Here is a 26,767-nt window from a genome sequence, read left to right as displayed (position 1 = left end):
TCTTCAAATGGTTGTGTTGTTGTGCCTATTAAATAATCTAGGGGGAAATCTCAGCAGAGTGTCTGGTATAGAATGAATAGTTGATATTATTATCAGTAATAATAATGATGCAACAGACTAAAACTGTTTGAAATAGACCCCCAAAGCCTCATTATTGCTTATTCCTCATTACTTTTTTTATGCTAGCATCTGTTCTTTTATTATTATTATTCAGTTCTGACTCATCAATGAAACAGTGACCCTTTCTATAATAACGTTGTTATATGGCTGAGAGGGGAGAACTCTCTTTTAACCTGAGTCCATGTCCCAATCAGTCAGCATGTGTTTACCAAACACATTATGTTCCCAGCTTGGATGGGGAAAAGCAGTTTTCTGCTTTAACGGTTTATAATTAACTGGGATTGCAAGGTAAAAATACACCTATTCAATAAATTACAGTTGGGTGCGTAATGTGCGTAAGGCACCGTCCTAGGGGGTGTCCTGATAGGTGTAAATGTGAACCAGACGTGGGCTCTGCCTCCCAGGGTTACCCAGGCAGCTGAGAGGAGCAGGGGAGAGAGCGTGGGTACAGACTGCCAAGCTCTACCCCTGGCCACCATGAGATCGTGGACAAGTCACTTAAACTGCTCTGTATAAGAGCTCCTCTTTGTCAAATGAAGATAACAGTGATACCTACATAATAGTATTGATTTGAAGCTTAAATGGTTTGTTGTGCATAAAGTACAGTGCCTGTCAGATAGTCAGAGATCAGTAAATGTTAGCCGTTTCAAATTACATAATACAGTGGGGATAAGGCATGCATGTAAATAACCACATTGCAAGAGTCTGCTGATATTGCTATAAAAGTTCAGAGAGAAGAGAGAGTACTTGGGTTTCATGAAAGAATGTGGGGTTTGGGCTAAGCTTGGGGGGATAGGTAATCTGTGAATATGGAAAAATAGGGCACATCAGGGCAGCTTTAGAATTAGAGACAGCATGAGTAAGGAGGTGGAGAAGACCAAGGGGTTCTGCAGGGAAGAAGTTGGGAGAATAAGCTGGAAAGAGAGGGTCCTCAGATGCTAGTTTAAGAAATTTGTATTTGTTTTGTGGATAGTGGAGAGAATACCACTGTGGATTTGGGGCAGGAAATTGATAAGGTTAGAGCTATGCCTCTGGTAACAAATCAGAGGAAGAATGCTCTGGTGTTGTAATAGCCTTGTCTAGGTCTCTAGACCTCCACTCTCTCCTTCCTCTGGCCCATTTGCTGTAGGATGAAGGAGGGAAGACTGAGAGACAGGAGATGATGTTTGAGCTTGGGTTGCTGAGAGGTTGGCTATGTCGTTAACAAACATAGGGAGCATAAAAGACTGCAAAGGAAGCCCTTCAGTGCATTGGGACATATTGAGGTGTTCATACTCCATGGATATAGTTAGGAATGGGGGAAGGTTTGGAACCTTAGAATGCCACCAGGTTGGAGTTAAAGATGGCATAGCAACCCCTGAGAATGAAACTGGAAGCCTGAGGAATGGATGAGATTGCTAGGGGAAAATGACCAGGACCTACTCTTGGGTGAGCCCTGTATTTACAGGCGGCAGGAGAAAGAACATGGGAAGGCTCCATCAGAAAGGTAGGAAAACCAGGAGAACACAGAATTGAATGAAGGCATGGAGGGGTTTCAAGAGGGAGCGTTTTATGGAGGCTGGGCAAGACTTGCTTGGAGACAGTAAGGTAATAGGAATGAAGGAGAGAGAAGGCTAGAGGGAAAGGGGAGAACTCAACTGGGGGGGAGGCACTTTAAAATCCAGCCAGGGACCTTTTCACTTCGTTGGTAGGAAGCAGAAAAACCTTTGTGATCTTACAGATATTGTTTCCTGGGGACTTAAGAGATTTACATCTGTTACCCTTAAGGATGGAGGCTGGGTCTGAAAGGTCTCACCGTTACTGATTATTACTGATTATTGCCATTACTGATTATTGTGCCCTCTGACCTAGCGCTCTCTTCTCTTTAGTTTGTGTCTCTTTTTCTTGCACATGGGAGGTGTGGTTATTTGATATTGACTGAGTTGAATATGCTGTGGCTCATACAAAAAAGGGAAAATGTTATGGTCTTATTCCGGTGAAATCAGAGTTCAAACAAGCTAAAAACATATTACAAAAAAAAAACCAAAAAAAAAAACTATAAATTTTTAGTAGAACAAACCCCTAGAGTTTTGTTATTTTCTCTATCAAAAAAAAAAATCTATCATTCCTCAGAAAAAGTCAAGAACCATGTGATTTCACTCATATGTGGGATATAAAACAGAAAGCAACACATGAACAAACCAGACAAACAAGTGAAAGTCATAGACACAGACACAGTATGGTGGTTACCCGGGGGGGGGGGAGAGGAGGTGGAAGGGGGTGAAGGGGTCAAGTATATGGTGACGAAGGAGACTTGACTTTGGGTGTTGGGCACACAATACAATATACAGATGATGTATGATAGAATTACACATTTGAAACCTATATAATTTATTAACCAATGTCGCCTGAATAAGTTTAATTATTTATTTTTTAAAAATCTATCATTCTCCTTCTGGAGTAGAGGAATTGATGACGAGAGAGCAAGAACAGTGAGAGTAAGAGGGCGAGAAAGCAAGAAAGAGAAGTTGGGTTCATCAGGTAGGATCGTCTAGTTTTGGGGTTTAGAATTAGCATGTTCTAGATAATGACAAGGAATGTTCATGAGAGTGTGTTACTAAAACAGAGTAGAATTAGGTGAAAGTGCTTGCTCTGAATAGATTATCCACATGATCCTTGGAGCTCCTGGAAATGATGTCTAACGTGGAGGGGCCCGTCAGCTGGCCTTTCAGCCACCAGCTCTGTTGTGACAGTGTTTACAGATCTTGTCTCATAAAAGCTGGTAGACTCTGCAGCATCCTGGCAGAATGCTTTGTCATTGGAAGGTGATCAATAAATGTGTGTTGGATACACACCCCGATTTTTATCAGATTTTCTAATTGTCATTGAGTGTCAGCTAAGTGGTAACGAGGCTGTCAATAAATGGCCAAAGAAGATGTGGAGGTTGGCCAGCCCTACCTCAAAACATAAGAGGTTTTGCACCTGAGTAAAAGAGTAACAGTCTGGGTTTGGCATTGGGGGATGTTGAGAGAACACAGGCTTCTGGAGTGATACCAAATATGGAAGACTTTGCAACCTCCAACTAAAGGGGCTTCCTTGGAAGTGCTGTTCTCTGGAATTCCCAGGCTTGGTTTAAAGCAAAGCGAAAGGGAGGTAGATGACAGGAGAAGAGGGAGTATACGTTGGCACAGGGATGATTAAACTAGGTAGGGCATGTAACTGGAGAGGCATGTTCTCTGCTTTACTAGGGAGTGAGAGAACTAATGAGATAGATTGAATTACTCACCTCATGGTTCCAAATGGAACTTGCGTGCAAGGATTTCAGTGTCGTGCACTTGAAGACTCCAGAGGTCTGCCTGTTGAAGGTTTGTGGAGCTAATAGCTGCTGTCTGGAGCAAAGGCAGGTACAGGCGGCCACTCCAGGTGGTGTCTGTAGCCTGGTCAGCACGGAGCATACAGTTCCAGACAGCAGGTGGGAAAAAGTGCAAGTGTTTGGAGAGGGTAAGTCTGGCTGCTAGTCCCACACCCATCTGTGTGTCACCTTGAACAACGACCTAGGGAAGCACTTGTGCTGGTCTGCTCTTCAGCACATGGTTACTGAGCCGGGGCAGGTTTGTTTATTGCGTTAGCTGATTGGCAGCCTTGATTATGAGGATGTGAACTACACGACAGGTAAATTTCAGAAGACAACTACAGACTCGAGTCAGCTAGTGCAAGGTCAAGCCAAGGTATTTTGGGCTCGTTGGGTGGAAATGGCATGGGAAATGAGACCGTGGAAAGATATTTTCTATGACAAATACTGCAGAGAAAACTTTTTCTACTTTCACCAGGTCATGAAGAGTCTGGTTCATAATCATGCTCCTGTGATTTCCAAATGCCTGTGTTTTACTGGTGAATTGTGTGTAGGTGGTAGATATTTAATATTTCTCAATAGGGGGTCCTCTTGACATTTTGGACAGAAAAATTATATGCTTTGAAGCCTGACTTTTGCAATACGGACCATTTAACTTGCACAACCCCTGCTTCGCAATGTAGCACACCTCAATCATTTTGACACCGAGAGTACTCCCCCCTGCCCTTGGCCCCTAGGAGGGTGGTACAGCCTCTGTCACTCCAGGATCTGGGGGAGATTCCACTTGGGGAAAAACTTCATTCTCTTCAGAGGTTTCGCTGAGCCCACCTTTTGACAGCAGTGATGTTCGGAGTTTTCTTGTCTCGATTCAAATGAACACCATGAATTCTGACTTCACTACAAGCAAAGGCTCTTGAATTTATTACTGACTCCATGCAATGATGAGCAGTGACATTTCAGTGCTAGCAAAAGCGTGAAACTTTTTTCTTCCTCTCAATCTTCTTTGCACACGTCTGTGATTTGTGGCTTTTCTCATATCCCGTAGCCCCTGAACAGTCTCTGGGCACCAGAGACCCCTTTGTTGGAGTGTGGTACTACTAACTCTGTTTATGTTCCCTCCAGATGGAAGGATTTTATTTTCCATATGACTAGGTACAGTGTAGACACCGTTTAAGAAGACCCTGTTTATTTTTAATCTGCCTGGACAAACAACACCAGGGGGCATAGGAGGAATCTCCAACCAGCTCTTGTCTGGTTATGCCTTTAACTTAACCACACCTGACATCTTTTTGACGTTTGAAGCCTAAAGTCAAGTGGTAGTGGGTAGAGGGCATGGACAAATAGCTTGGAGGAGCAGGAGTAGAGGACTTGGTAAGGAAATGTTTTCCTCAGCCTCAGGCAGGGCTGTGCAAGAGGAAAGCATATTAGTGTGCATGGAGGTCGGCCTTGTTTCTCACCATCAACAAGAGGAATGCCATTCAGACAAGGCCTCTGGAATCTTAAGAGACTGCTTTTGAGAATGATGCATAGGAGGGAGGTCCCCTCCTTGGGAATTCAGAATGACTCTTCTACTTGAGCTTCAATTCCTTCTTTCAACCTGAACCTTCAAGGAGTCTTTCAGCCTTCCTTTCCCATATGCCTAGAACGTCTCCTGGTATGTACCCTCCGGGTTCCTTCTGTCGTATCTGGCAAATGTGTCACCTACTACATACACCCCTTTCCCCCCAACAAAACTTGACTCTTGCCTTCTCCACAGCCCCCTGCACAAAACAGACCTTCCTGCCCTGAATCCCACTGCCCTCCCTCCTCTGCTGTGGTCCCTGTTCCCTCAATGACACCTTATTGTCTTATTTCCTATTTGGGGAGATCGCTTAGATTTGCTTACTGTTCACTCAGGTGTCAGGTGTCGGAACCATCTGCTCACCTGGGTTGTGTGCACTGTAGACGTCTCAGAAGCGAGGCCCACGCTGTGTATGTTATGTGTGTAGCATGTCCATCCACATGCTTGCTCCCAGTGACTCCACCCCGGAATCCGTGTCGGGGGAGGTACCCAGTTAGCCATGGGAATTCAGGCATGTGAATTAAAGTCTCGGCTGTCTATTTAATGTTCAAAAGCATGTGCCTCTCAGTATACCTGGTAAAGAGACAGCAAGGCGACCTGGGGGCCTGGTTCTGCCTAGAGGCGGTCCCTGGCCACTCACATCTGTGTGTCTGTTCTTCTGGCAGGAAGACGAGGTGGTTCTCCAGTGCGTTGCCAACGTTCACAAGGAGCAGAGGAAGTTCTGCCTGGCAGCCGAGGGCCTTGGGAATCGCCTGTGCTTCTTGGAACCCACTTCAGAAGCCAAGGTGAGATGGATTCCCTGCCTGGCACCTCCACCCTTGGCCTCCCAAGCCGTCATTTGGGGGGTGAGGCTGCCGGGAGGCGGTGACAGGGATGGTGAAGATATTTGAAAGGACAGATTTATTTATTTTTTAAAGTTTCAGGCGTACAACATTATAATTCGACATCCGTATATACTGCAAAGTGATTCCCCGCCCCCAAGTGAAGCCTAGTTACCATCACCATGCATTTGACCCCCTGCACCTCTTTCGCCCACCCCCAGGCCCCTTTCCCTCTGGTAACCACTGACCTGTTCTATGTATCTATGAGTTTGTTTTGTTTTGTTTGTTCGTTTAAAGAAAAGGACACATTTATTTTTATTTAAAATTAATTTATCTTTATTGTTGAAAGTATTACCGATGTCCCTCTTTTTACCCTCATTGATCGTCTCTACCCCACATCCACCAGACACATTTATTTTTAAAATGGGAAGCAGATCAGATTTAAAACATAACTGTCCCCAGCCCAGGAAACATTTCAGCAGGAACCTAGAGCCTTATGAAGAGTTCGAGGTGCCTTGTCTGTCTGTTGTTCACCAGTACACGGGGAGGCCATGAGGTCACGGTCAGCCTTCATGGAGCAGGGTCCTTTAATACCCCCAGCACACCTTTTCTTGTTGTTAATTCCTAGAAATCTGAGGGTGTATTCTTAACTGCTAGCTGTCATTTACTGCTGCAGGGACTCATGGGGACGAGGGCCTGTGTTTGGCAGCAAGCGCACCGCTTTGCATTTTGACTGTTGGGACTGTGGTAACCGTCTGCCTGTGGTGACCTGGGGGCAGAGAGGAGCTTTTGCTCTGGTCCCTGCCTGCACGATGGCCTGCAGTGTCACGTCTCTTCAGCCAAACTTTTCTTCCCTCACTTTTGGACTGTTTCTGCTTTTCATGATCTGTACGTCAAGTGGATCTGTGTGCTCAGCATTCTCAAAGTGCTTTGCAGTCCTGGCAAAATGATTATATCAGTTGGGGTTCTCCAGAGAAAGAGAACCAATAAAATCTCTCCCCCTCTCTAGATAGATGGATGGGTGGATGGAGAGATAGATAGATGATAGATGATAGATAGATAGATAGATGATAGATAGATGATAGATAGATGATGATAGATAGATAGATAGATAGATAGATAGATAGATAGATAGATAGATAGATAGATGATAGATGATAGATAGATAGGGACTTATTTTAAGAAAATGGTTTACGAAGTTATGGGACTGGCAAGTCTGAAATCTTTTAGGTCAGATTAGCTGGAAGCTCAGGCAGGAGTTAATGCTCTTGAGGCAAAAGTTTCTTCTTTTAGTTTTTATTGTTTAGCCTTCTGAATTCCTGAGACCCACCCATGTTATCAAAGATAATCACCTTTAAAATCAACCAATTATAAATGTTAATCACATCTACAAAACATCTGCACATCAAAACCTAGATTGTCTTTGATTGAACAACTGAGTACTGTAGCCTAGCCAAGTTGACACCTAGCTAACCACCACACCCTCTAAGCCCAGTTTTTCTGGCAGAACCTTCGCTTTTTCTTTCTTTTTTCATCAGTCAGGAAATTGTTACATTTTCCAATAGGATCAGCTGATTGGCATGTCACTGCTCCACATGAATATATACAATACAAACACGCACGCAGAGTCTGACCCAATCCTAAAACACCAGATGTGCCCACGGTGGCCACACCTCCCAGAGGCCCTCTCCTCTCACTCATGCTCCCTCTCCCGTCGGTCACTCATCCACACATGCAGTCACCTGCCAGTGGCACTAGGGCCAGTACCAGTAGGACAGAGTCACATTAAAATAAGTGGCAGAGCAAAGAAATAAGGAAGATTTTTGTCTTTTTAAAGGTCTCGGACTTGATTTCCCTGAGGCCTTTTCTCATTTGCTTTTGTTCCTTAGCTGGATATTTTTCTTTTCATTTCCAGCAGGTTGAAATAATAGGATCATTAGATTAGAAGTCAAGAAGTTAATTCTCAACCATTAGCTAGGCATGTGACTGACCATGGGCAAGTCACTCAGCCTTGTTTTCAGTGTTCTCTTCTGCCAGAATGAGGTGCAGTCTGGTGCAGAGGAAAGAGCATTGGCCTGAATTAGAAACCAGTGGTACCATTTTCTTGTCATTCATTGAGTGGAGCATGAGACAGAGGTGTAGGGCACAGGCTCTGGAGCCAGATCATCAGAGTTTGAATCCTGTCTCCACCGCTCAGCAGTTAAGCCGGGACCTTGAGCAAGATCCGTCACCTCTCTGAGCTTAGTTTCCTCATCTGCTTAATGGGAATTTGATAGCAACTACTTAATAAGGTTGTTATAAGGATTAAATTAGTTAATACATGGGAAGTGCATTGCACATGTAAGTTGCTTAGTACACTGTAAACTCTATATAACCATTGGATATTATGATTTAATCTTACCTAAACTAGACAACCTAAAACAGATTCAAAACAACTATATATCATAACCTAAAAATGCTTTGTATCCCTCAGGTATAAAAATAATGATTAATGGTTATTAAAAAAATTCATGGATGTGGTTTTGTTGGTTTACTTTTGCTTCCTAGAATAAGTGTCCAGTGGTAGAAGTAATGGTGTCAGGAGTATGAACAGTATTAAACTGCTTTCCTAAAAGCATATACCAGTTGTTACAGTTGACATGCCCACTATCATTTCATGAGTGTATGCCTCTTTTATACATAGTAATGAGGAAAGTGCACCATGAGAGCTTCTCACAGAGAAACAGGGTCCAGTTCACAGAAAGGTTAGACTAGGTATTGAGAAATTCCTGTCACCGTTCCTGCAAGCAGCCTGCTAGATGAACCCATTTTCTGAGGCCTCAGTCTTTCCTGCAGTCAGCTACAGCTCTGCATACATCCCTTCTGGCATGCCCCCTTCCTTTTCATTAGATAGTTCACCTAATTCCCTACCGTCCAATTTCACAGCTGGCTGGGCGAATTGTTAGGTCCTTGGAAGCTAACGTAAGCTCACTTCATGCAATGAAGTGAGAAGGTATATTCCCAAGCCTGGCACTGGGCATGAGGCACAGACATTAAACACCACTCTTATCAGAGCCAACCGGTGACCTTGGACTTTCCTAATCAAGGATATTTAAAGATAGTTGAAACTCGGAGATATAAAATTAAGATGCACTCTAAGGAGAAGGCAGGCCTCAGAGGAAGAAGGGATGAGATAAGGTTGTCGGAGAATACTCTTAGTGTACAGGCCCTGAGAAAAGGAGGTCCTCCTGAAGCAAGGAGTGAGAGGGTGGAAAAATAAGAAGCGAAAGTGTGAGAATAGCAACACTTGCTGTAGACATGGAGACTATTTAGCACGATGGAGAGCTCTTGTGACTGATTCCGCTATGCCAGGGCCCACCATTCTTTGAAGGGCCCCTGAAGCTGCAGCTATTAATTGATGGAAGCACCATCGTTCAGCATCCCTTTCAACTAAGCACAGCTCGAGAAACTAAAAGACATCTGGTTTTGTAGGAAAGACTCAGGCTTATAACCAGAGGCCAGGAAACATAGAGAAAAAACATTGCTGCTTTATTTTATTTATAATAGCAGCAGATGTTTATTGACTGTCATTTTTAAGTCAGTGTTAGTCAATGTAATGTCAGATGACTAACATTTGTTCCCAGGAACCAGGATTTACTATTTTTCCTCTGGCCTGTGTGTGTGTGTGTGTGTGTGTGTGTGTGTGTCATTTGTTTTGTATCTCAGTGTCCACCAAGGGCTCTTATATGGTTTAACTTAACATCTAGACTCAAAAGACTCTCATAGATCATTTGGCACCAGTCTGCTCAGTGGCACAAGAGCCACAGCTTGCCTGCTGGGAAGTGTCAGGCACTCTTGTAAGAATCCTTGCAGTGGTACAGGGTTGGCTTCTGAATCTCCCACCCCAGATGACAACTCAGGTGCAAAGAGACAAAGTCTATATCAAGCAGGTATAATAGTCACCGTGGCTTAAAAGCTTCATGTACCGTAGAAGCCAATGTATCTTGTAACAACCCCATACCGCACACCCCACAGTCATAGCTTTGAGGCTCCCAACAGAGGAAGGCACCAGCTACAAGAATCTTCACACTTGGGGAATCACAGAGATATGGCTTCCTAAAAGGCATTAGTAGTCTTCCCAGTCCAGATGCAGGGTACCAATCAGGGATCATTTTTACTGTAAGCAGTGTTCCCTGGCAACTTAATTAACATATCAATGTCATCAGGTTGTCCCAAGACCAAAACTGGACAACTAACTGAAGGTCAAATTCTCATGCAGAAGGAGAAAAGAATTTCATAAGCCATAGCCCACAGTAATTTTTATTGGTGGTAATTTAACCACTGCAGCCTTGTCAGATGTTTGGGGAACACCAACACCTTCCCAAATCCTTATTCTACAGTCTTTAATTATAGAGCATCATCAAAAAGTAGGAAGAATATGGGCACTTTTTATTTAAAATCAGTTTCAAAAGACCAAGATTGATTTGTTTTTTTCACTGATTTCAATGATGAAACTGAAATTGATGAAGTGAAACAGCTTACCCTGGTGTCCTTGAGAAGCTAGTGACAAGCTAAAGTCCTTGGGCTCTGGGTGTCTCAGAATGAAGTTCTTCTTCTCTGTTGGGGAGCACTTTGTCTGTCTCCCTGATTGTAGTTTCTTTAAAATAAAATTCCCATTTCAAATCCAATTTTCAAACTGAAAATTTTCAGGAGAAATTTTATTCCTGTTGTTTTCACCTCTGCTTTTGAAAAGGAAGCAGTCAGCTATGGTTTCTGAAAAGTCATACAGGCTCTCGAGACCCAGGATTAAACATCTGTTATTGTGCCAACATCATTATATATGTGACATAAAATAAGATAGGATTCTAGGCTAAAAATAACTTATTTTCTGTTATTTTTATCTTTTGCTCAGAAATAGATTTACTGTTTATTCCTCAAACACAAAGCCTGTGCAAATTTGCAATGACAGAGGCTCAGACTGGGGTTGTCATTCTTTAAACTTCTGATTGATATTTTAGTGTATGTTATTTCCTATGGACTTGAGATCTTGTGAAAGGCCAAACTAGTATAAAACTTTTTACAAAAATCTCCCTTGCTGTGTAATATAAAGAGACAAGTTGAACTTTTGAATTTTTTTTTTTTTTTTTTTTTACATTTATCAGGCATCATGTGCTATATGCAGCGGGTGTGACATACTCTCATGTAATCCTTAGAACCCCATGGAGCAAACACAGTTCTCATTTACAGAGAAGAAAGGTACAAGAATGTAAACAGCTAAGTGACTTTCTGAAGATTTTTCATTCCAAGCTCTAATCTTTATCTTATTTCTATAATACTCAGCAATAAAAATATCACGGATCCAGCTTAAGGATGAAGAAGACATATTTCTCCATGTGTTTAGATTTTAAGAATACCTGGGCAGATCTTCATTCCCCTCCCACAACCTTCCTGCAGCTGTCCTCTGCATGCCCAATATTCCAAAGTTAGAAACATGTATTTTGCTTAAATCAAACAAACCTCTAAAATGCAGATGTTCTGAGAGAGCACATGAAGCAGTGTTAAAATTTTATAGCTATTTTTTTACTGTGTAAGTGAAATTATCATATATTTCCTAGAAAATACGTTTATAAAAGAGGTTAGGCAGATTACTAAATGTTTCTGTATTGGGATATAAGGCACAGAAATATTGTAAATGAGGAAGTCAGAACATCTACTGCATTGAATTATGACAGTTTACCTGTCTTTTTGCCTGCCCTCCACCATTCTGGGAGCACTGAAGTCCAAGACTGTGCAGTACAGCAGTTAAGAAACATGACCATGGAGCTAGACTGCGTGGGCTGGCAATGCTAACTCTACTGCTTGAAAGCTTTTTGATGTGAGCAAATGACTTCCCTTTCTTTGCCTTAGTTTCCTCATCTTTAAAATTATACCCATCTCATAAGATCATTGTGAAGATTCAGTTACAAGGATTCATAATTATACAGTTGACCCTTTAACAATGCAAGGGTTAAGGGCACTGATGCTCACCCACCCCCCCCTTCTACACTGTCAAAAATCCCTGTATAGGCCCTAGCTGGGTAGTTCATTTGGTTAGAGTATCATCCCCACATGCCAAGTTTGCAAGATTGATCTCCAGTCAGGGCACAGACAATAGTCAACCAATGAATGCATAAATAAGTGGGACAACAAATTGATGTCTCTCTCTCTCTTTCAAAAAAAAAAAAAAGAAACAAAGAAAAGAAAAACTACATATAACTTTTGACTCCCCCAAACTTAACTACTAATAGCCTTACTGATAACAAAATAGTTAACATATATTTTGTATGTTATGTACTAAATTCTTACAATAAAGTAAGCTTAAGAAAAGAAAATGTTAAGAAAATTATAGGTTCATCTACAACTTTATCCTGACTGAATGTTGCTGAACTGTATGGATATCTTGGTTTTGGGTATTTCTTTTTATCAAGTTTGGAACTTTGGGAGCCATTATTAAAATATTTTGTCTGCCACATTTAGCCTTCTTTTATAACCTCAATTATTTATATATTAAACTGTTTTCTATTGCTCCATAGGTCACTAAAATTGGTATTTTCCTAAACTATTTTCCTATCTGTTCTTCAGTTTGACTAATTCTTATTGACATATTTTTGTGTTCACTAATTCTTTTTTAAATGTAAATGTGCTATTAACTTTTTCCAATGAATCAGATATTATATTTTTAAATTATAAAATTTCCAATAATTTATTCCTAAGGTTTTACATAGTTTCCTCAAGTTCTCATTTTCTTCTCCATTATTTCCATTGTTTTCCTGTATAAATTTATTAACATATTTATAATAGTTTTAGGGTTGTTTGTGGTCTGCTTTTAATGACTGGTTTTTCTCTTGATTATAAATCACATTTTCCTATTAATTTGAATATCTAGTGATTGTATACTGAACTTTGTAGGTAATATTGTGTAGTTATTCTAGATTCTTTTCTCTTCCCCTGAAGAGTACTGTATTTTTTCCTGGCAGTCAGTTAAATTACTGGTGGAATGTTCTTGATCTTGTAGAGGTTTGGTCTATTTTATTTTTGCCTTTAATTCTAAGGTATCATCATTGGTATGGGGATGTAGCCTTCTTGGGTTTTAATAAAACTCCTCAACCCCCTCTAGCTAGCAAGTCTTGAATACCAAATTATGACATTTCAGAACTAGTAACTGCTGAAACCTTTACTCATTTTCAGCATTGCAGCTGTTTCTTTGCATCAGATACTTTAAAGAGTACAGTTGATGAGTTGACCAAAAATTTGAAGAGAATTTGTATGCTGATTTGGGGGTTTTATTATCTATGGTGATTTCCTTCTTTCTAGCACTCTCCTTTAATTTCCAGACATTGTGACAGCCCCAAACCCAGACCTTAGTTTGCACAGCAGGTGTTTTTTTTTTGTTTGTTTTTATTGGATTTATCCCCCAAGAGCTCCATGGACAAAGGAGTGCCCTGGGGAAAATTTAATTAAATGTGGATATCACCTAGTTAGCTTCCTATCTTTCAGGAGTCATATTCCCTCTAGACTGAGGTTGCTCTCCAATGCCTTCAAGCAGCTATTTTTAAAATGTTGTCTGGAGTTGATAATTGTTATTGTCGGGAGAGTTTTTCTATTGTGAGCTGCTCCATCACCTGAACCAGAACCTCATCAGTGAGTGTTTGTTACTCTTTAAAGGAGCTGAGTGTTAAAAGGAAGAAGAGAAAAAGGTATCGAAGCAGAATCTGGGTTATAAAGAAGAAGTTCCCACAATGAGAGACACAAGCATGTTTCCAGGCAGAGAGGAAGGAGGCTGTAGAGGAGGCGATACTGAGGTTGTAAAAGAGAAAGGGAACTAACATGACACTGTTAGGAGAGAAAATTGAGTGCAGTTTCGGCATATGCAAAAGAAAAGAGTGGAGGTAAATGCACAGATTTTAAAGTAGCGAGGATGGAAGTGGAACAAGAACAAGGGCTTATTGTCTGAGGAAAACATGAACTTGTGGAAGCCGTATAGTTCCTCATATGTAAACTGATGATGAATAGACGGGGTTAAGTTTAATTTAGGTATGGTTAATGGAATGCACAGGATGGTGAAGGGATTAAGGTAGGAGGAGTCAAGTGTGACTCTAGAGGCTTTAGCTGCCTATAGATGGTATATTATTTAGTAAAACAGGGTATATTGAGGAAGGAATAAATTAGAACAGAGGGTGATGATGATGCTTATAAGATGAACTTTGGACATACTCAATTCAAAAGGCCTGGAAGACATCCAAGAGGAAATTTGGATAAGCATTTGGATATATCAGTCAGGAGTTTAGAAGAGAGGTTGAGATGGAGGAGTTGTTGACTTAGGGGAGTAAATCAAGCTATGAGAGTGAGTGGGGGGAAATGTGGATTAAGAAGAGAGGATGGCCTGGAAGGCGTTAATATTTTAAAAATGAGGGAAGGAAAAGAAACACAACACAGAGAATGAAAAAGAGAATCCTGAGAGATAAGAGGGAAAACAGGCATGTGTAATGTCATAGGAGCCACAGAAACCAAGGAAAGAGTGTCAAGAAGAAGCATAGTCAATAGGGTAGAATCCCACTTGGAGGTCAAGTAATAGGATGGAATGTGTCTGTTAGATGGAGTGACATGGAGGCCAGTGGCAACCTTGGTGAGAGCCCTTTCAATGGGGTTATGAGGGCACAAGCCAATTTAGTAGAGTTGAAGAGTAAGAGGAAATAGAATAAAGAGCCATTGCAGGCATCTCTGAAAGAAAGAGGGATAGCTGGAGTCCATGTGAGAATGGAAGGGTTTTTGTAATAGGAAAGACTTAGGCATGTTTAAATGTTTTGATGGGAAAGGACACACAGAGAAGGAGAAGATGAGGGTACAGGTGAAGGAAGGGATGGTTTAGTGTGAAAATTGCTGGCGTAGTGGAAAGGATTGGTATTAAGAACAGAGATAAAGAAGTGACCTTAAGTAAAGGAAGAATGCATATTCCGTTTAATAGGAAGGAAGAAGGCAAGGACGGGAGCCGATATGTAGGTTTCGTGCAGAAAGTTTTGGAGAGCCAGCTGCCCAGAGAAGAGTAGTAGGATTGCTGAGCGGTGTGAGGGCCCAGCATTCGCAGCCAGTTGAGGTTGGTAACCTTGAATTTTTAGTGCTACCAATTTTCTGTAGCAGCCCTCAGCAGTCCCAGCATAGTCATGAAGAAAGTAGATAGTTAAATTCAACCAGGGGCAATGTGTTGCCAGATAAGTATAATAAACAACAAAAGGACAAGAGAGTTTAGGAGACCGGACCATGAAATCTTAGAATTTGAGGGGCATCAGGAGAGAACTAAAGGTGGGAGGGGACTAGTAGTGCAAAGGTGTAAGGGATATAAATAATGATGGGAGCCATCGAGTAAGCAGGCAATCCAGCTGGAAGAGGAGTGGATGGGTAGACCGTGGAGCGTGTCAATCAGTTGTTTCAGAGTGGAGCATTTTGGCTGAAAACAGGCCCCAGGGATCTGACGGTGATAGAGGGTGGCTGCACTGGAGTGTAGAATGCCATTGATAAGGAAGCAAAGTGACTCAGAGGCCATAATATGTGATAGGTTATTCATATAGCACATTATTTTCCCAGGGCTCCTGTAACAAATTCCCACAAACTAGGTGGCTTAAACAACAGAAATTTATTCTCTTACAGTTCTGCAGAATAGAACCTGAAATAAAGGTGCTGGCAGAGCTGTGCTCCTTCCAAAGCCTCCACAGGAGGATCTCTTCTTGTCCGTTCACTCCAGTTGCTGGTTGCCCCAGGTGTCCTCGGGTGTGTGGCAGTGTAACTCCAGTCCTGCCAACGTCTTTGTGTGGCCCTTTTCTCTGTGCGTGTCCGTGTTCACATGGCGGTTTCCTTTTCTTATAAGGACATTCAGTCATATTAGGTTAGGCTCCATTCTCTTAACTTGATTACATCTGTAAAGACCCTATTTCCAAATAAGGTCATATTCAAGGTTACCAGGGTTAGGACTTCAACATAATTTTGAAGGGACACAATTCAACAAGTAACAATGTGAATGTTTAATCACCAAGAGCAGGAATGAAAAGGAGCCAGAGGTTTCAGTGAGGATGGGAAGGTCACAGAAATAGCAAAAAAAAAAAAAAAAGGGAGTGGAAGCTGATGTTACCAAGTGTAGGAAACTTAAAGAAACAGGAGTTAATTTGCGGCAGAGTAATCTAGAAATAGTGCTGGGCAGGAGAAAGACACAGACCCCATCTCCCAACCCCGGGTTACCTGCAGTAGGAGAGAATGAGCATCCTGTAATTGGGAGATCCCCAAGGGAAGTGGGGTCCTTTGGGACGAGACAGATTTTGTCTGTTCCGGCAGTTTTCAGGGAGAAGGCAGGGGGTGGAAGATGGAGTGTGTTGACCGTGAAGTAGATATTCCAGCAGAGTTGAAAGCGGGGAGGGGATGGGTCAGGAGATTGGAGGGTGAAAGCATTAGGAAATGAGAGTACGAAAGAGGAAAAATACTACAGCAGAGAATTTACACACTGTCAGTTGTCTAAAGAAAACAAAGGTACTTGCCTTGGTGAGTTTAGTCCTGAAGCCTTCTGGAGGACGGGGGCCCTGCAGACACACCCAGGATGTGGAGGCTGGGTAGTCATTCTTTTTCTCTTAGCCGCCGGAGTACCTGTTTACAAGTTCAAGCCTTGCTGTCCAACATGTGGGGGTAAACGGGGGGCTGGGAGTGTTCTGCACAGTCCTGCATGCACGGTGGGTTGGCCTCTGATGGTGTCCTTGGGGACCAGGGTAGGCGCTTTACATTGAGCAGCTACTCTGCCTTGAGTTACTGTTCAGCTTGGGCCAGGGACTATTTATTGTTTTGTGCAAATAGGACAAAAAGACTCACTTCATGTTGGTCTATATGTGAATTCATCAAGCTGAAGGGCTGGAGCACAATCCTAACTATGCTCAGTTTGTGAAAAACATAGCTCCCTCTTCCATTTCTTCCCAAATAGCAGCTGAAATGTGTTTTTTTGGGAAGTTTTATTCCTATTTCTACATTCACATTGAGCCCCATGCTCTGTTATTACTTACAGTCCAGAGGTGAGAAGGGAAACAGATCCAAAGAAATAGCATAAAAGTCAAGTGCAGCACACGTCAAATTTATTAATGCATTTGTCATTTGCTGGGCCCGAGGACCTAGTTAAAAAGTCCAGCCTTTTAACCCCGAGATCTCTCCTCATGTATATTGTCCTCCTTCCTGCTGGAGTTATTAATGCTGTCATGGTAACTTATCTGCTTGAGGCAATACCAGTCCCCTCTTTTTATTTAAAGACAGCCTGTACCGTAGAGGTGGAATCTTCACAAAGAATTTATTCAGTGTGTAAAGTGGCGCCACCGCTCTGCTGTCCATTTGTCATTTGCTTTTACACAGCAGGCAGATGGCCCCAGGTGAATTATGAGCAGGTATTAGTCATACCCCTGCTCCCCCGCCACGCGCAGTACTTTGCTCTTCAGACCTAATAGCTGCTATTTTGGTCTCGATTAGCAGTATTTTTTCTTCCTTCACCAACTCCTGAACTTACTAATTGGATCACAAAGACTTGCCGTTTTTTTTTCTTTTCTGTGATTAGAATGTCTCTTTTCCAGTTGTTGCTTTTTCCGTGGAAGAAAAACACTGCATTGCCCTTGTGCTAGAACTTGAGCATTAAGAACCCAAGCCACTTCACGGGTATATCTTTTTTTATTTTTTTTTTTCTTCATGGGTATTTTAAAACCTGGCGAAGAAACTTAAGTCACAGTTATGACTTTTTATGTGATCTTTTGAAATTATGTAAATGGTCCTAATTCACAAACTATTATTTACAAAGGACACTGGGTAATGATTCAAGACACCTGGTTTTGCTCTCCCTGAAACTTGCTAGAACATATTATGCTAAGTAACACCTCAGGTCTGCCCTGGCCCGGTGACTCAGATGGTTGGAGTGTCGTCCCATACACCAGAAGGTTTGGGATTCAGTCCTCAGTCAGGGTGGGTATGGAAGGCAACCGGTAGATGTTTCTCTCTCACTCTCTCCCCCCACTTTTTCTCTCTCTAAAATCAATTAAAAAAAAATATCCTCAGGTGAGGATTAAAAATAATAATATCTCAGGTCTGATTGCCTGTCCGCCATGTAAGAAGAGTTTTATGAAGGAAATGTTTAAAATTGTCCTAGAAATTAAAATTTTCAGACTTTTAAATTCACAGCTTTCTCTTTTTCAGTAGTTTATTCAATCACTTTATTCTTTTTAAATAGTGACTTTAACAAAGTATATGATCTGAAATATTTTCTGAATCACTTGCAAACAGTATCTTGTTTGTTCTTAATTTCCCGGCACATAGCAAATAGGCGATTTTAAGTAATTCAAAACACTGAGGAGGATTTTATTTTTCTTCATTCACGTTATTTCAGAGAATGATTACAAAGTGTTCCTAATGCAGTCATTCCAGGATTCAGCTGCTTTCTCTGTTAGGATGTTTTCAAATCGCTTTTCTTTCTTTCTACTTAAACTCAGCTCAGCTTTATCCAAAGCCTTTAGAAGACAAGGACAACTGGTGCAAGAAAGCTGTTTGGAAGCTGCTCTCAAACAGCTGTTCTTCAGCTATGGAATGTTTTACAAAATTTAAGAAAACACGCCTTGACCTAATGATCCATTTCTTATTAGAGCTCTTTCATCAAAGATTTTTGCCTCAAGCCCTACCTTAGCTCTTCCTGGTACATCCCAAGATACTTCTACTTCAAGACAGAACGGATTATCATGTCTTCTGGGTGGTTCAGGTGCTCTGCTGCCTCAGAACACGGAGGGTGGAATAATTGATCTCTACCCCACCTCCTCCATCCCAAGAGCAGTCACTTGAGATGTGAAATGTGAATTATTACCCTGGTTAGCTGTGGAATCTAGGTTCAGACAACTTGACTTCTTTTACCTAAAGACAGGGAGAGTTTTTAGAATTTAATGCAAACTTTGAGACTGAGTAAAGGCAGAAGGTCTAATATTACCCTTTAGCAAAACCTCTAGAAAACAGCTAAAGGGTATTACTTTTTGGTGAAAAATACATCCAAAAAAGATGAGAACTTTTGATGTTCATGAGAAAGTGTCCACAACCTCCTCTGATCGCTTTTCAAGTTGAAAACGTAGTGCTGTGGTTTTGATCACTACCCAATTTCCCAGGTAAATTATGCCAAGAATGCTTTATCCTTAAAGATCAGCTAAGTTTCGGGGGTTTGGCACAGAGCTCACCCAGAAGGGCAGCAGTTCCCAAACTTGAGTGAGCATGTCCTTCAATCCCCATCCTTGTCTTGGGTGGAGCCAGAAATCAGCTGTTATTTTTTAACAAACTCCTGCATGATTCGACACTTTCAGAGATTGCAGCAGGTCTGAATTCTTAGTCACTGATCTTATACCCCTGTTTCCTTGTCTAAGTATTGACGTAGCCAGCCAACTTAGGTGTGCAGAATCATCCCAAAATGAAGCACAGCTATGACCTTGATTTCATTAGCACCCCGTTCACTGACCTACAACCTGCCACGGAAAGTTTTCAATTGCTATAGTAATAAATGAACTTGCCTCTTTCCCATAAAGTGGACGTTTAATAGGAAGCCAATCATGGCTTTCATCTCTGCCTTGTTCACTGAGAACATAAGGACAGATGCCACTGGAGAGCAACGGGCTAATTCGAAGCATTAATTTTCATAGGGCCTGGCAGACTTTGTTAAGGTCACCATGAGCAAGGACTTACCTTTTTTGTTATTGTTGTTGTTAATCCTCACCTGAGAATATTTTTTTCATTGATTTCTTTAGAGAGTAGAAAGGGGGGGGGGGGGAGAGAGAGAGAGAGAGAAAGAAACATCAATGTGAGAGAAACACATCAATTGGTTGCCTCCTGCATGCACCCCAACCAGGGCCGGGGATCAAACCTGCAACCCATGTATGTGCCCCTGACCAGAAAAGGACCAGAGACCCTTTGGTGTGTGGGCTGATGCTGTAACCACTGAGCAACATCAGCCAGGGCAGGACTTACCTTTTTGAGGTGTGACATTGCTGCCTTAGTTTCCATCGATATGTTCATTCTCTTTCATGGCACCAAGTTAACCATTCTGAACTGGAGGTAACTCCTGGTTATCCAGGAGGGGAAGAGAAAGGAAAGGTCATAATCTGTCCTCACTGTGGATGGGCTCCTTAGCAGAGCTGAGGAAAGGAACTCAAGTGAAGGCCCAGCCACGTGAACTTGGATGGTTGGGCAGAGGCAGTGTTTGACATGGTATTTCCTGGCCAGCTTCACCGGATGCTGAGGGGTGGTTTGGGTTCAAGTAGGAAGAGACTGAGTCTCCTAATGCTTTTCTTGTGTTGATCAGTGCTAGCTCACGCCCTGAGTGACTTCAGTGGGGAAGGTTTGGAGAGAATGAGATCCAGCAGGTCCCCACAGGTCAATGGGCATTTTGATGATTACCCATCCTCCACACTTAGAATGCTTCTTGGTAAGGGTGATGCTGTTGGAGAAGATAATAGTCCGACGAGGTGATAGGTGTCTCTCTCTCTTACCATCCACTGAAGCAGTGCTTATTATTAAGGGAACGTTTTTAACTTGTGAAGCTACTGACTGGCAGTGCTAAATCCCTGTTTTAGGTACATGTTTTAAAATATCTGTGGTGAGAACTACATGATGATGTCCCCTTCAAATGGGGGCATGTAGGGCTAATCCTCACATGTAGTCCTAATCCTCGCACCTAGTACTAATCCTTGCATGAGTACTAATCCTTGCACATAGTACTAATCCTTGCACACAGTACTAATCCTTGCATGTAGTTACTAATCCTTGCATGTAGTACTAAATCCTTGCACGAGTACTAAACCTTGCATGAGTACTAATCCTCACACATAGTACTAATCCTTGCATGTAGTACTAATCTTTGCATGAATACTAATTCTTGCATGAGTACTAATCCTCACCTGTAGTACTAATTCTTGCAAATGTAAACATCTAGTGGTAGGAGTTTCACTCAGATACTATGAGGCATTTGGAGGGGATAGGGTCTAGTTTTCCATGAGGGTATAGGGAGGCTTTTTCCATATTGGAGAAGAATATTTGTAACTTATTTCCACAAAGACTTTTAAAACTGCAAAGTTAACATCTATTTATATATTCCCACCAAACATTTTTAAATCCTGAACTTAGTTTATAGTGATATGCTTATTTCTATTGAAGCAAAAGTTCTATGAAGGGGACCAAAAATAAAATCTGCGTTTCCATCGTAGAATTTGGATTCAGTCTGAGAGTAGGAAGGAGGCACTGGGGGAAAACTCAAACCATTTGGAAGCCAGCTGTCATCTTGCCCTTTGTCATTCTGAGTTCTTTGCTCACTTCAGATCCTGAGTCCATGAGCCCCACCGGAGCTGGTGCTGCAGTGAGGGAGGACCCAGTACACTGGACTTTCTTCCAAATAAGTGATGCTGATGACAGGTGCACCTCAGGGGACAGCACTGCCTTTGTGCACCCAGTGTCTCCGTTCTCCCTGTCAGCCTTCCGTTCCAGCCTGGCGTGTTCTCAGCTCTCGTGGGCGCCTCGTAACGCTCTCCTCAGTCTTCCCTTCCTGTTGTGCAGTGAAAAGGCCAAGAGACACATTCTCCCGCCCTGCAGCTGCTGGATGCCGCCGCCTGCTAATAGAGGAAAGCCTCACCGTGGCTTCTGAGTTCCCCAACAACCACATCATCAGTCCAGAGGGAGGAGAGTGGGAGCCAAATAGAAAGAAATGTGTGGGAGGCGCATGCTGGTCAGTTTCTCTCCACCAAAACTAAAGTAAAGCAAGTGCGAGGCTAAAGCATGAAGGGCAAGGCGAGGCTTTCCTGCCAGCCTGCCCAGCCCGCTCTCCCCTCATCCCGATGTTTCTGCCCATCACACCTGCGCCTAACTCCGCGTCCTGGCCCAGCCCTGCCCGGCTCATGCTGGGCGCCTGCCTTCGTCGGAGCACTGAGCGTGCGTGCGGCTTCACCTCCTTCCCCACGCGCTGCCTTCTTTCTTCTTGGATCTCAGCTATTCTTCTGATAGGCAAGCTCTTCAGAATAACAGCTCCCGTTTCTCCGGGCAGGTCCCATTGAAAACGGGGGGTTTCAGGGTCCCATTACATATCCATAGACTTTGTTGTATTACCTGTGCTGATTAAGCTAGGGTTTTATTTATGGTCATATATTAATATCCTATGGAGTCATTGTTTCAGTTTTCTCTGCCCATCAACAGCAGGTATTATTTGCTGCCCCTCTTGTTTTTCCTGGTGCAAATGTTCCAAGTGTCCACCCTTTGGCACCTTTGTTACTTAATGAGCTGACCATGCCAGGCAGGGAGGAAAGCTTGGCTCAGTCAGGAACCCAATCAGCCATCCAGCCTGTCAGCTATGCTTCCCCCCAGCAGGCAGTTTGACAAGCCAGCTGCCCAGTGCTTTCTCTGATTTGTTGTCTGCCCCTTCTTTATTTTAAAGAACACGGGCTTCCCAGCACTAATTTTCGCCAGACTCTTAGTAACACTTTTCTTAACTTGCCAGAAATAACCGAGGCATGGCGGAATATAGTTGCCCAGGGCATCTTGGTGTTATTTTTGGTTGGGGCCCTAGGAGGCAAGATCATAAAAACAACAATCACATGCATTTCAAATTACTGGGTTCCTCATTTGAAAGAAATTCTTATATTTTGATGAACTCTTTAACAAAAGATTTAGAGTAAGAATCGGTTATTCTCCAAGGGCTTGATTTTACTTGTTTGATCCAGTTGCTCTGCAGTGTCTCTCAAAGAGGAGTCAGAGAGCTCCTGGAGAATTCCTGGGAGACTCCTTTTAGGGACCCACTGGAGAAGGGTCCCAGGAATCTGAAACGTTAGCCGCCTTACCCAGGACATTCTTCGGCCACCGTGTTTCTGCATCATTGCTTCCAGAACAAGCTCCTATTTATGTGAGCTCATCTGAGACATCTCTGAGCATCATTAAAAGGATAATCGATGCGGCAAATGTTGCTGTCACTTGAATTAATAAACATTGTCCCTAAAAGAGGTTAGACCTAATGGTTCTGTCAATCAGTGTCAGTTAAACAGCCAGAATGCAGGCATTTGAGGGATGAGGTAAAGAAGCAGTGACTGTGAGTGTTTCCAGTCCTTTATCACTTTGGGTTGGCGTTTCTTGGCAAGACTTTTGTCAAGGGAAAGTTGGCCTGCAATTTGGATTTCCTGTTTCTAGGTGGTAGTGATACTTCCCTTATATAGAAAATATTACAGCGAGTGTTCTTAAGTTAATATTTAATTTCCTTGTAGAAACCTTTTATTTTTTTAAAATATCAACACCTTTCTATAACTTGATAATCTTTTCTTTTTTTCTTGCACATAATCAACTTCTTTCATCTCTTTCCTTCTGGATTCTGGCTCTTGGAGTAAAGCTCAGGCCAGCATGGCATCAGACCCTATAATCGCTCCGTTCGTGGCTGTGGATGGTTCTGCTTAGTAAGTCTCCTTGCCCTGCTGTGGTGACTTTCCACAGCTGTAGGTTCAGGGCAGCTCTCACTCATCCCTAGAATGAAGAACCACCTGGAGACGGTGGTAATTCCTCAGGCATCAGAAGGGACCTTTTTTACTTCATTTTTTTAAAAAAAGATACATCTTCCTCTGCTCTTCTCCCAAAATAATGTTTTCCAGCTGTAAGTTTTAATTTTGTTCACCTTACTGTCCACATGTAATGGCTTTTGTTAGCAAAGTCCAAGCAAAAATTGGACCTCGACTATTTTGAATAGTTTCTGGATGTAATCTCAGGAAAAGCCTTCTATCTTTACCTTTACCATAACAAAACATTTTAAAACTAGAAAACTTAGGCAACATTTTATGTATTGTAACTTTGTTCTATGGTAACGGCCCTTTATGCAAGCAAAATCTCTTCCCTCGAAATGTTTAAAATCTGGATATACAGATGTTTAAAATGCACACATTCCTTGGAGGAAAGCTGCCCCCTCGTGTCCAGAGTCGAGGTGCCTTTGGGAAGGAAAGCTTACGTGGTAAGTCAGTCCCAGATTGCAGACGTGCACAGAAAGATGGAAGTGGGCTTGCCCGCCAGAAATCGTGATTTCTATAAAGCTCTGGAACCCTGGTGGTCCCACTAACTGCAGTCTATAGTCTTTGCATTTCCAGTGGTTATTCCAAAATAGTGAACTCTTGCCGAAATAGTCAAGAACCTAATATATATTCTTTAAGTTTTTATTAAAGTACACGAGTTGGCAGAAGGGGTAGCCTAGTGAGAATAGAATTCTGTAACCTTCTGGTAGGGATGTGACCTTCTCTTCAGGAATGTTGACACAGCATGAGTCAGAAAGAGCTGAGTTTGAAATTCAGGATTTAAATGCAGTTTGCAGCATATGATTGTGGAGAAGTGTTTCAATCTTTCTGAGTCCCAGTTTTCTCATCTGTAAAATGGCTAGAATCTCTTCCTTGCCAGGGTTGAGGTAAGGGTTAAATGAGATAATATTTATAAAGCGTTTAACCTAATACTTGGTACAAGTATATAGACAGGTAAATAGAGACACTTAAAATGTGTATATGGAGTCTATTCTTGTTTCTCCACTTGCCCATAGTTTTACCTAATTCCCTTGTGTCTTAGTTGACCCACTCTGAAATGGATGTTAAGATATCTATTTGTGTAGAAATCCAGAGACTTGGCAACAGCTTTAGATTTACTATGTAACTTTATTATAATCTATCAAAAACTTAGCAGAAGTGGTAAAGGTAGGTTTAAAAAGCACTGAACAGCCTAAACGCTTAAATAAAACCTGGTTAGGATGGGATGTGGGTATCAGTTTGGTCATTGACTTGCTCTAGCTTTGTAGTATAAACACAATACCAATAATTATGTATTATCAATAATAGATAGGAATGAGCTCATGTCTGCTGGAGGTGGATGAGATAATGTCTATAAAGTGCTTTAAACCCCTGACATGCAAATTACACGTGCCATCTCTGGCTCTCCTGAGGCTATTCCATGAACAGTGGTCCTTAGCCAAGGCCACACTGTACCCAAGGGGCCTGGTTGACCTGGAACATTTTCTGCAAGATAGAATGATTTTCTGCCCCCGAGGGCTTGGGAAGTCTTCTGAGTGGGACTCTGAGTGGGACTACCTTGAACCATCATAGGGAGATGGCTGTCAGTCCTGTTTGAAGCAGTGTAGTGCAATGGAACAAACACAAAGCATGTAGAAGCCAGGCCACTGAAGACTGAGACCAGCTCTGCCTGTTAACCAGCAGACAAGGTTCCCTTGGAGAAATAGTCTCCCGTTATACACCCAACTTGAAACCTAGAGCCAGGAGAATGAACACCAGCCATATTTCCTCCCAGACTAGGCAGTCTCAAGCGGCACGAAGTTTCAAGTCTTGTTCTTGAATAGGGGTGTCCTCTTAGTGGATCCTGTCCTGTGGTTCTCCTGTTTGATTACCCTTACTATCATCTCATGGGCCACAGGGGAGCACTTTGCTCTGTTTAATGTTCTGGCTCACTTCTAGACCAAGAATCTTTTCTTACTTTACATAATCCAACCAAAACAGGCTAGAACTTCCAAAAAATTTTTTTTTGTTAAACACTATGGAAGAACACAAGAAAAGTAAAGATGGAAGGGCCAATGTATTCCTACATTCTGGCTTAAATTTTCTGATCTTAATTAACATACTCACTGCTCCTGTCCTTGTTTATGTGGAACCCCAGAGGAAAGAATTACCTGCCCAAGTCCCTTGCTTCCTACCCTCAGACTTGTCACTGGTTGGATGCTTCTGTAACATCTGCCCAAGAACACCCCACAGGCTATGTTGACTCCCCCTAATGTGGGTCCAAGAATGCGAGACTCACTTCTCCCAGCTATCTCAGCACTACTTCCTTAGCTCTGGCTTCTATTCTCATAGTCACTCCTTCTGCCCATGGATTGACATTAGAAGTTACTTCACTTTGCAGGTGAGACTCTGCAGCCTGCCACGGTCGTAGGGCTGAGTCCATGTAAACCCACCAGCCCACATGTATGACATAGTATCAATGGCATGAATCCACCTGCTCAGTCCTGGGACTGGAGTGGGAGGTACAGGTGGAAAAATCAGCAAGCAGGAGTTACTCACTACTTTCTCCTTGCTTTGCTCACTCTCTTTACTGACTCATAAGACTTCCAGAGCTTGACCTTTTCCTTTGGTGAAAAGACAAAGTAAGGGAAAGGTTCTGTAAAGCCCATAACTTAATAATGCTGCTTCAACTAATGGAATTTTAAACAAAAGGAAAGGGTAGATACACCAAAAAAATGAAAAGAATAGCTGTTTCATTTTGTTCACTCATTAAACAAAACTTTGAGTCATTGCTCTGTGCCAGGAACTCTTTGCCAACATAAACCCTCCTCAGGCCAACCTCCAGCCTGGACTGGCCTTTTCCAATCACATCTTTGATAGGGCTCTGAGTCCTGCAGGGTGTATAATTCATACCCCTCAAATTCGCATTGATTATACCCATTGGCATTGTTTCATAAAGTCTCGTGTAGAGTAGGTCTGTGTCTTCAAGGTTAAAAAGTCCTTAAAGGATAGAAAACACGTCTGTCTTTTCTCTTTTGTTCCCCGCAGCATGAGTACAGTACCGAATACGTATTGCCATGCTCTCTAAATGCCGGATGACAGCTTGATGGAAGTGGGAAAGGAAAGTGAGGTTAACTGGGCTGACTTTGGTCGCTAGGTCTCTGGGAATTCTCTTTTTGTGGAGGATATGTGTCATTTTCTTGAATGCCACCTCTTTTCCCAGGCGAGCCTACCTCTCTGACATCTGCAGAGATGCCCATACATAGTCCCAGTGACCCCTCCGCCCTCCCATCACTCTGTTGGCCCAAGTGGGAGATTCCAGTGGACAGTTTGCCAAGAGTGATCAGTGTCTCTGTGGTCGTTCGGATGCTTG

At 42.5% G+C, this 26,767-nt stretch overlaps 1 protein-coding gene across 1 annotated transcript in view; it reads left to right on the top strand.

Annotated features, from left to right (window-relative positions):
- Positions 1–26,767, top strand: part of RYR3 (ryanodine receptor 3) — a 472,179-nt gene that overhangs the window by 141,923 nt on the left and 303,489 nt on the right. The window contains exon 2 of the mRNA XM_081119125.1: positions 5,678–5,797. Within this exon, the coding sequence (XP_080975251.1) occupies positions 5,678–5,797 (120 nt within the window). The remainder of the gene's footprint in view (positions 1–5,677; positions 5,798–26,767) is intronic.

Source organism: Miniopterus schreibersii (assembly GCF_964146895.1).
Source record: "Miniopterus schreibersii genome assembly, chromosome: 1".
Taxonomy (NCBI): domain Eukaryota; kingdom Metazoa; phylum Chordata; class Mammalia; order Chiroptera; family Miniopteridae; genus Miniopterus; species Miniopterus schreibersii.
This window is presented reverse-complemented; position numbering and strand designations above follow the sequence as displayed.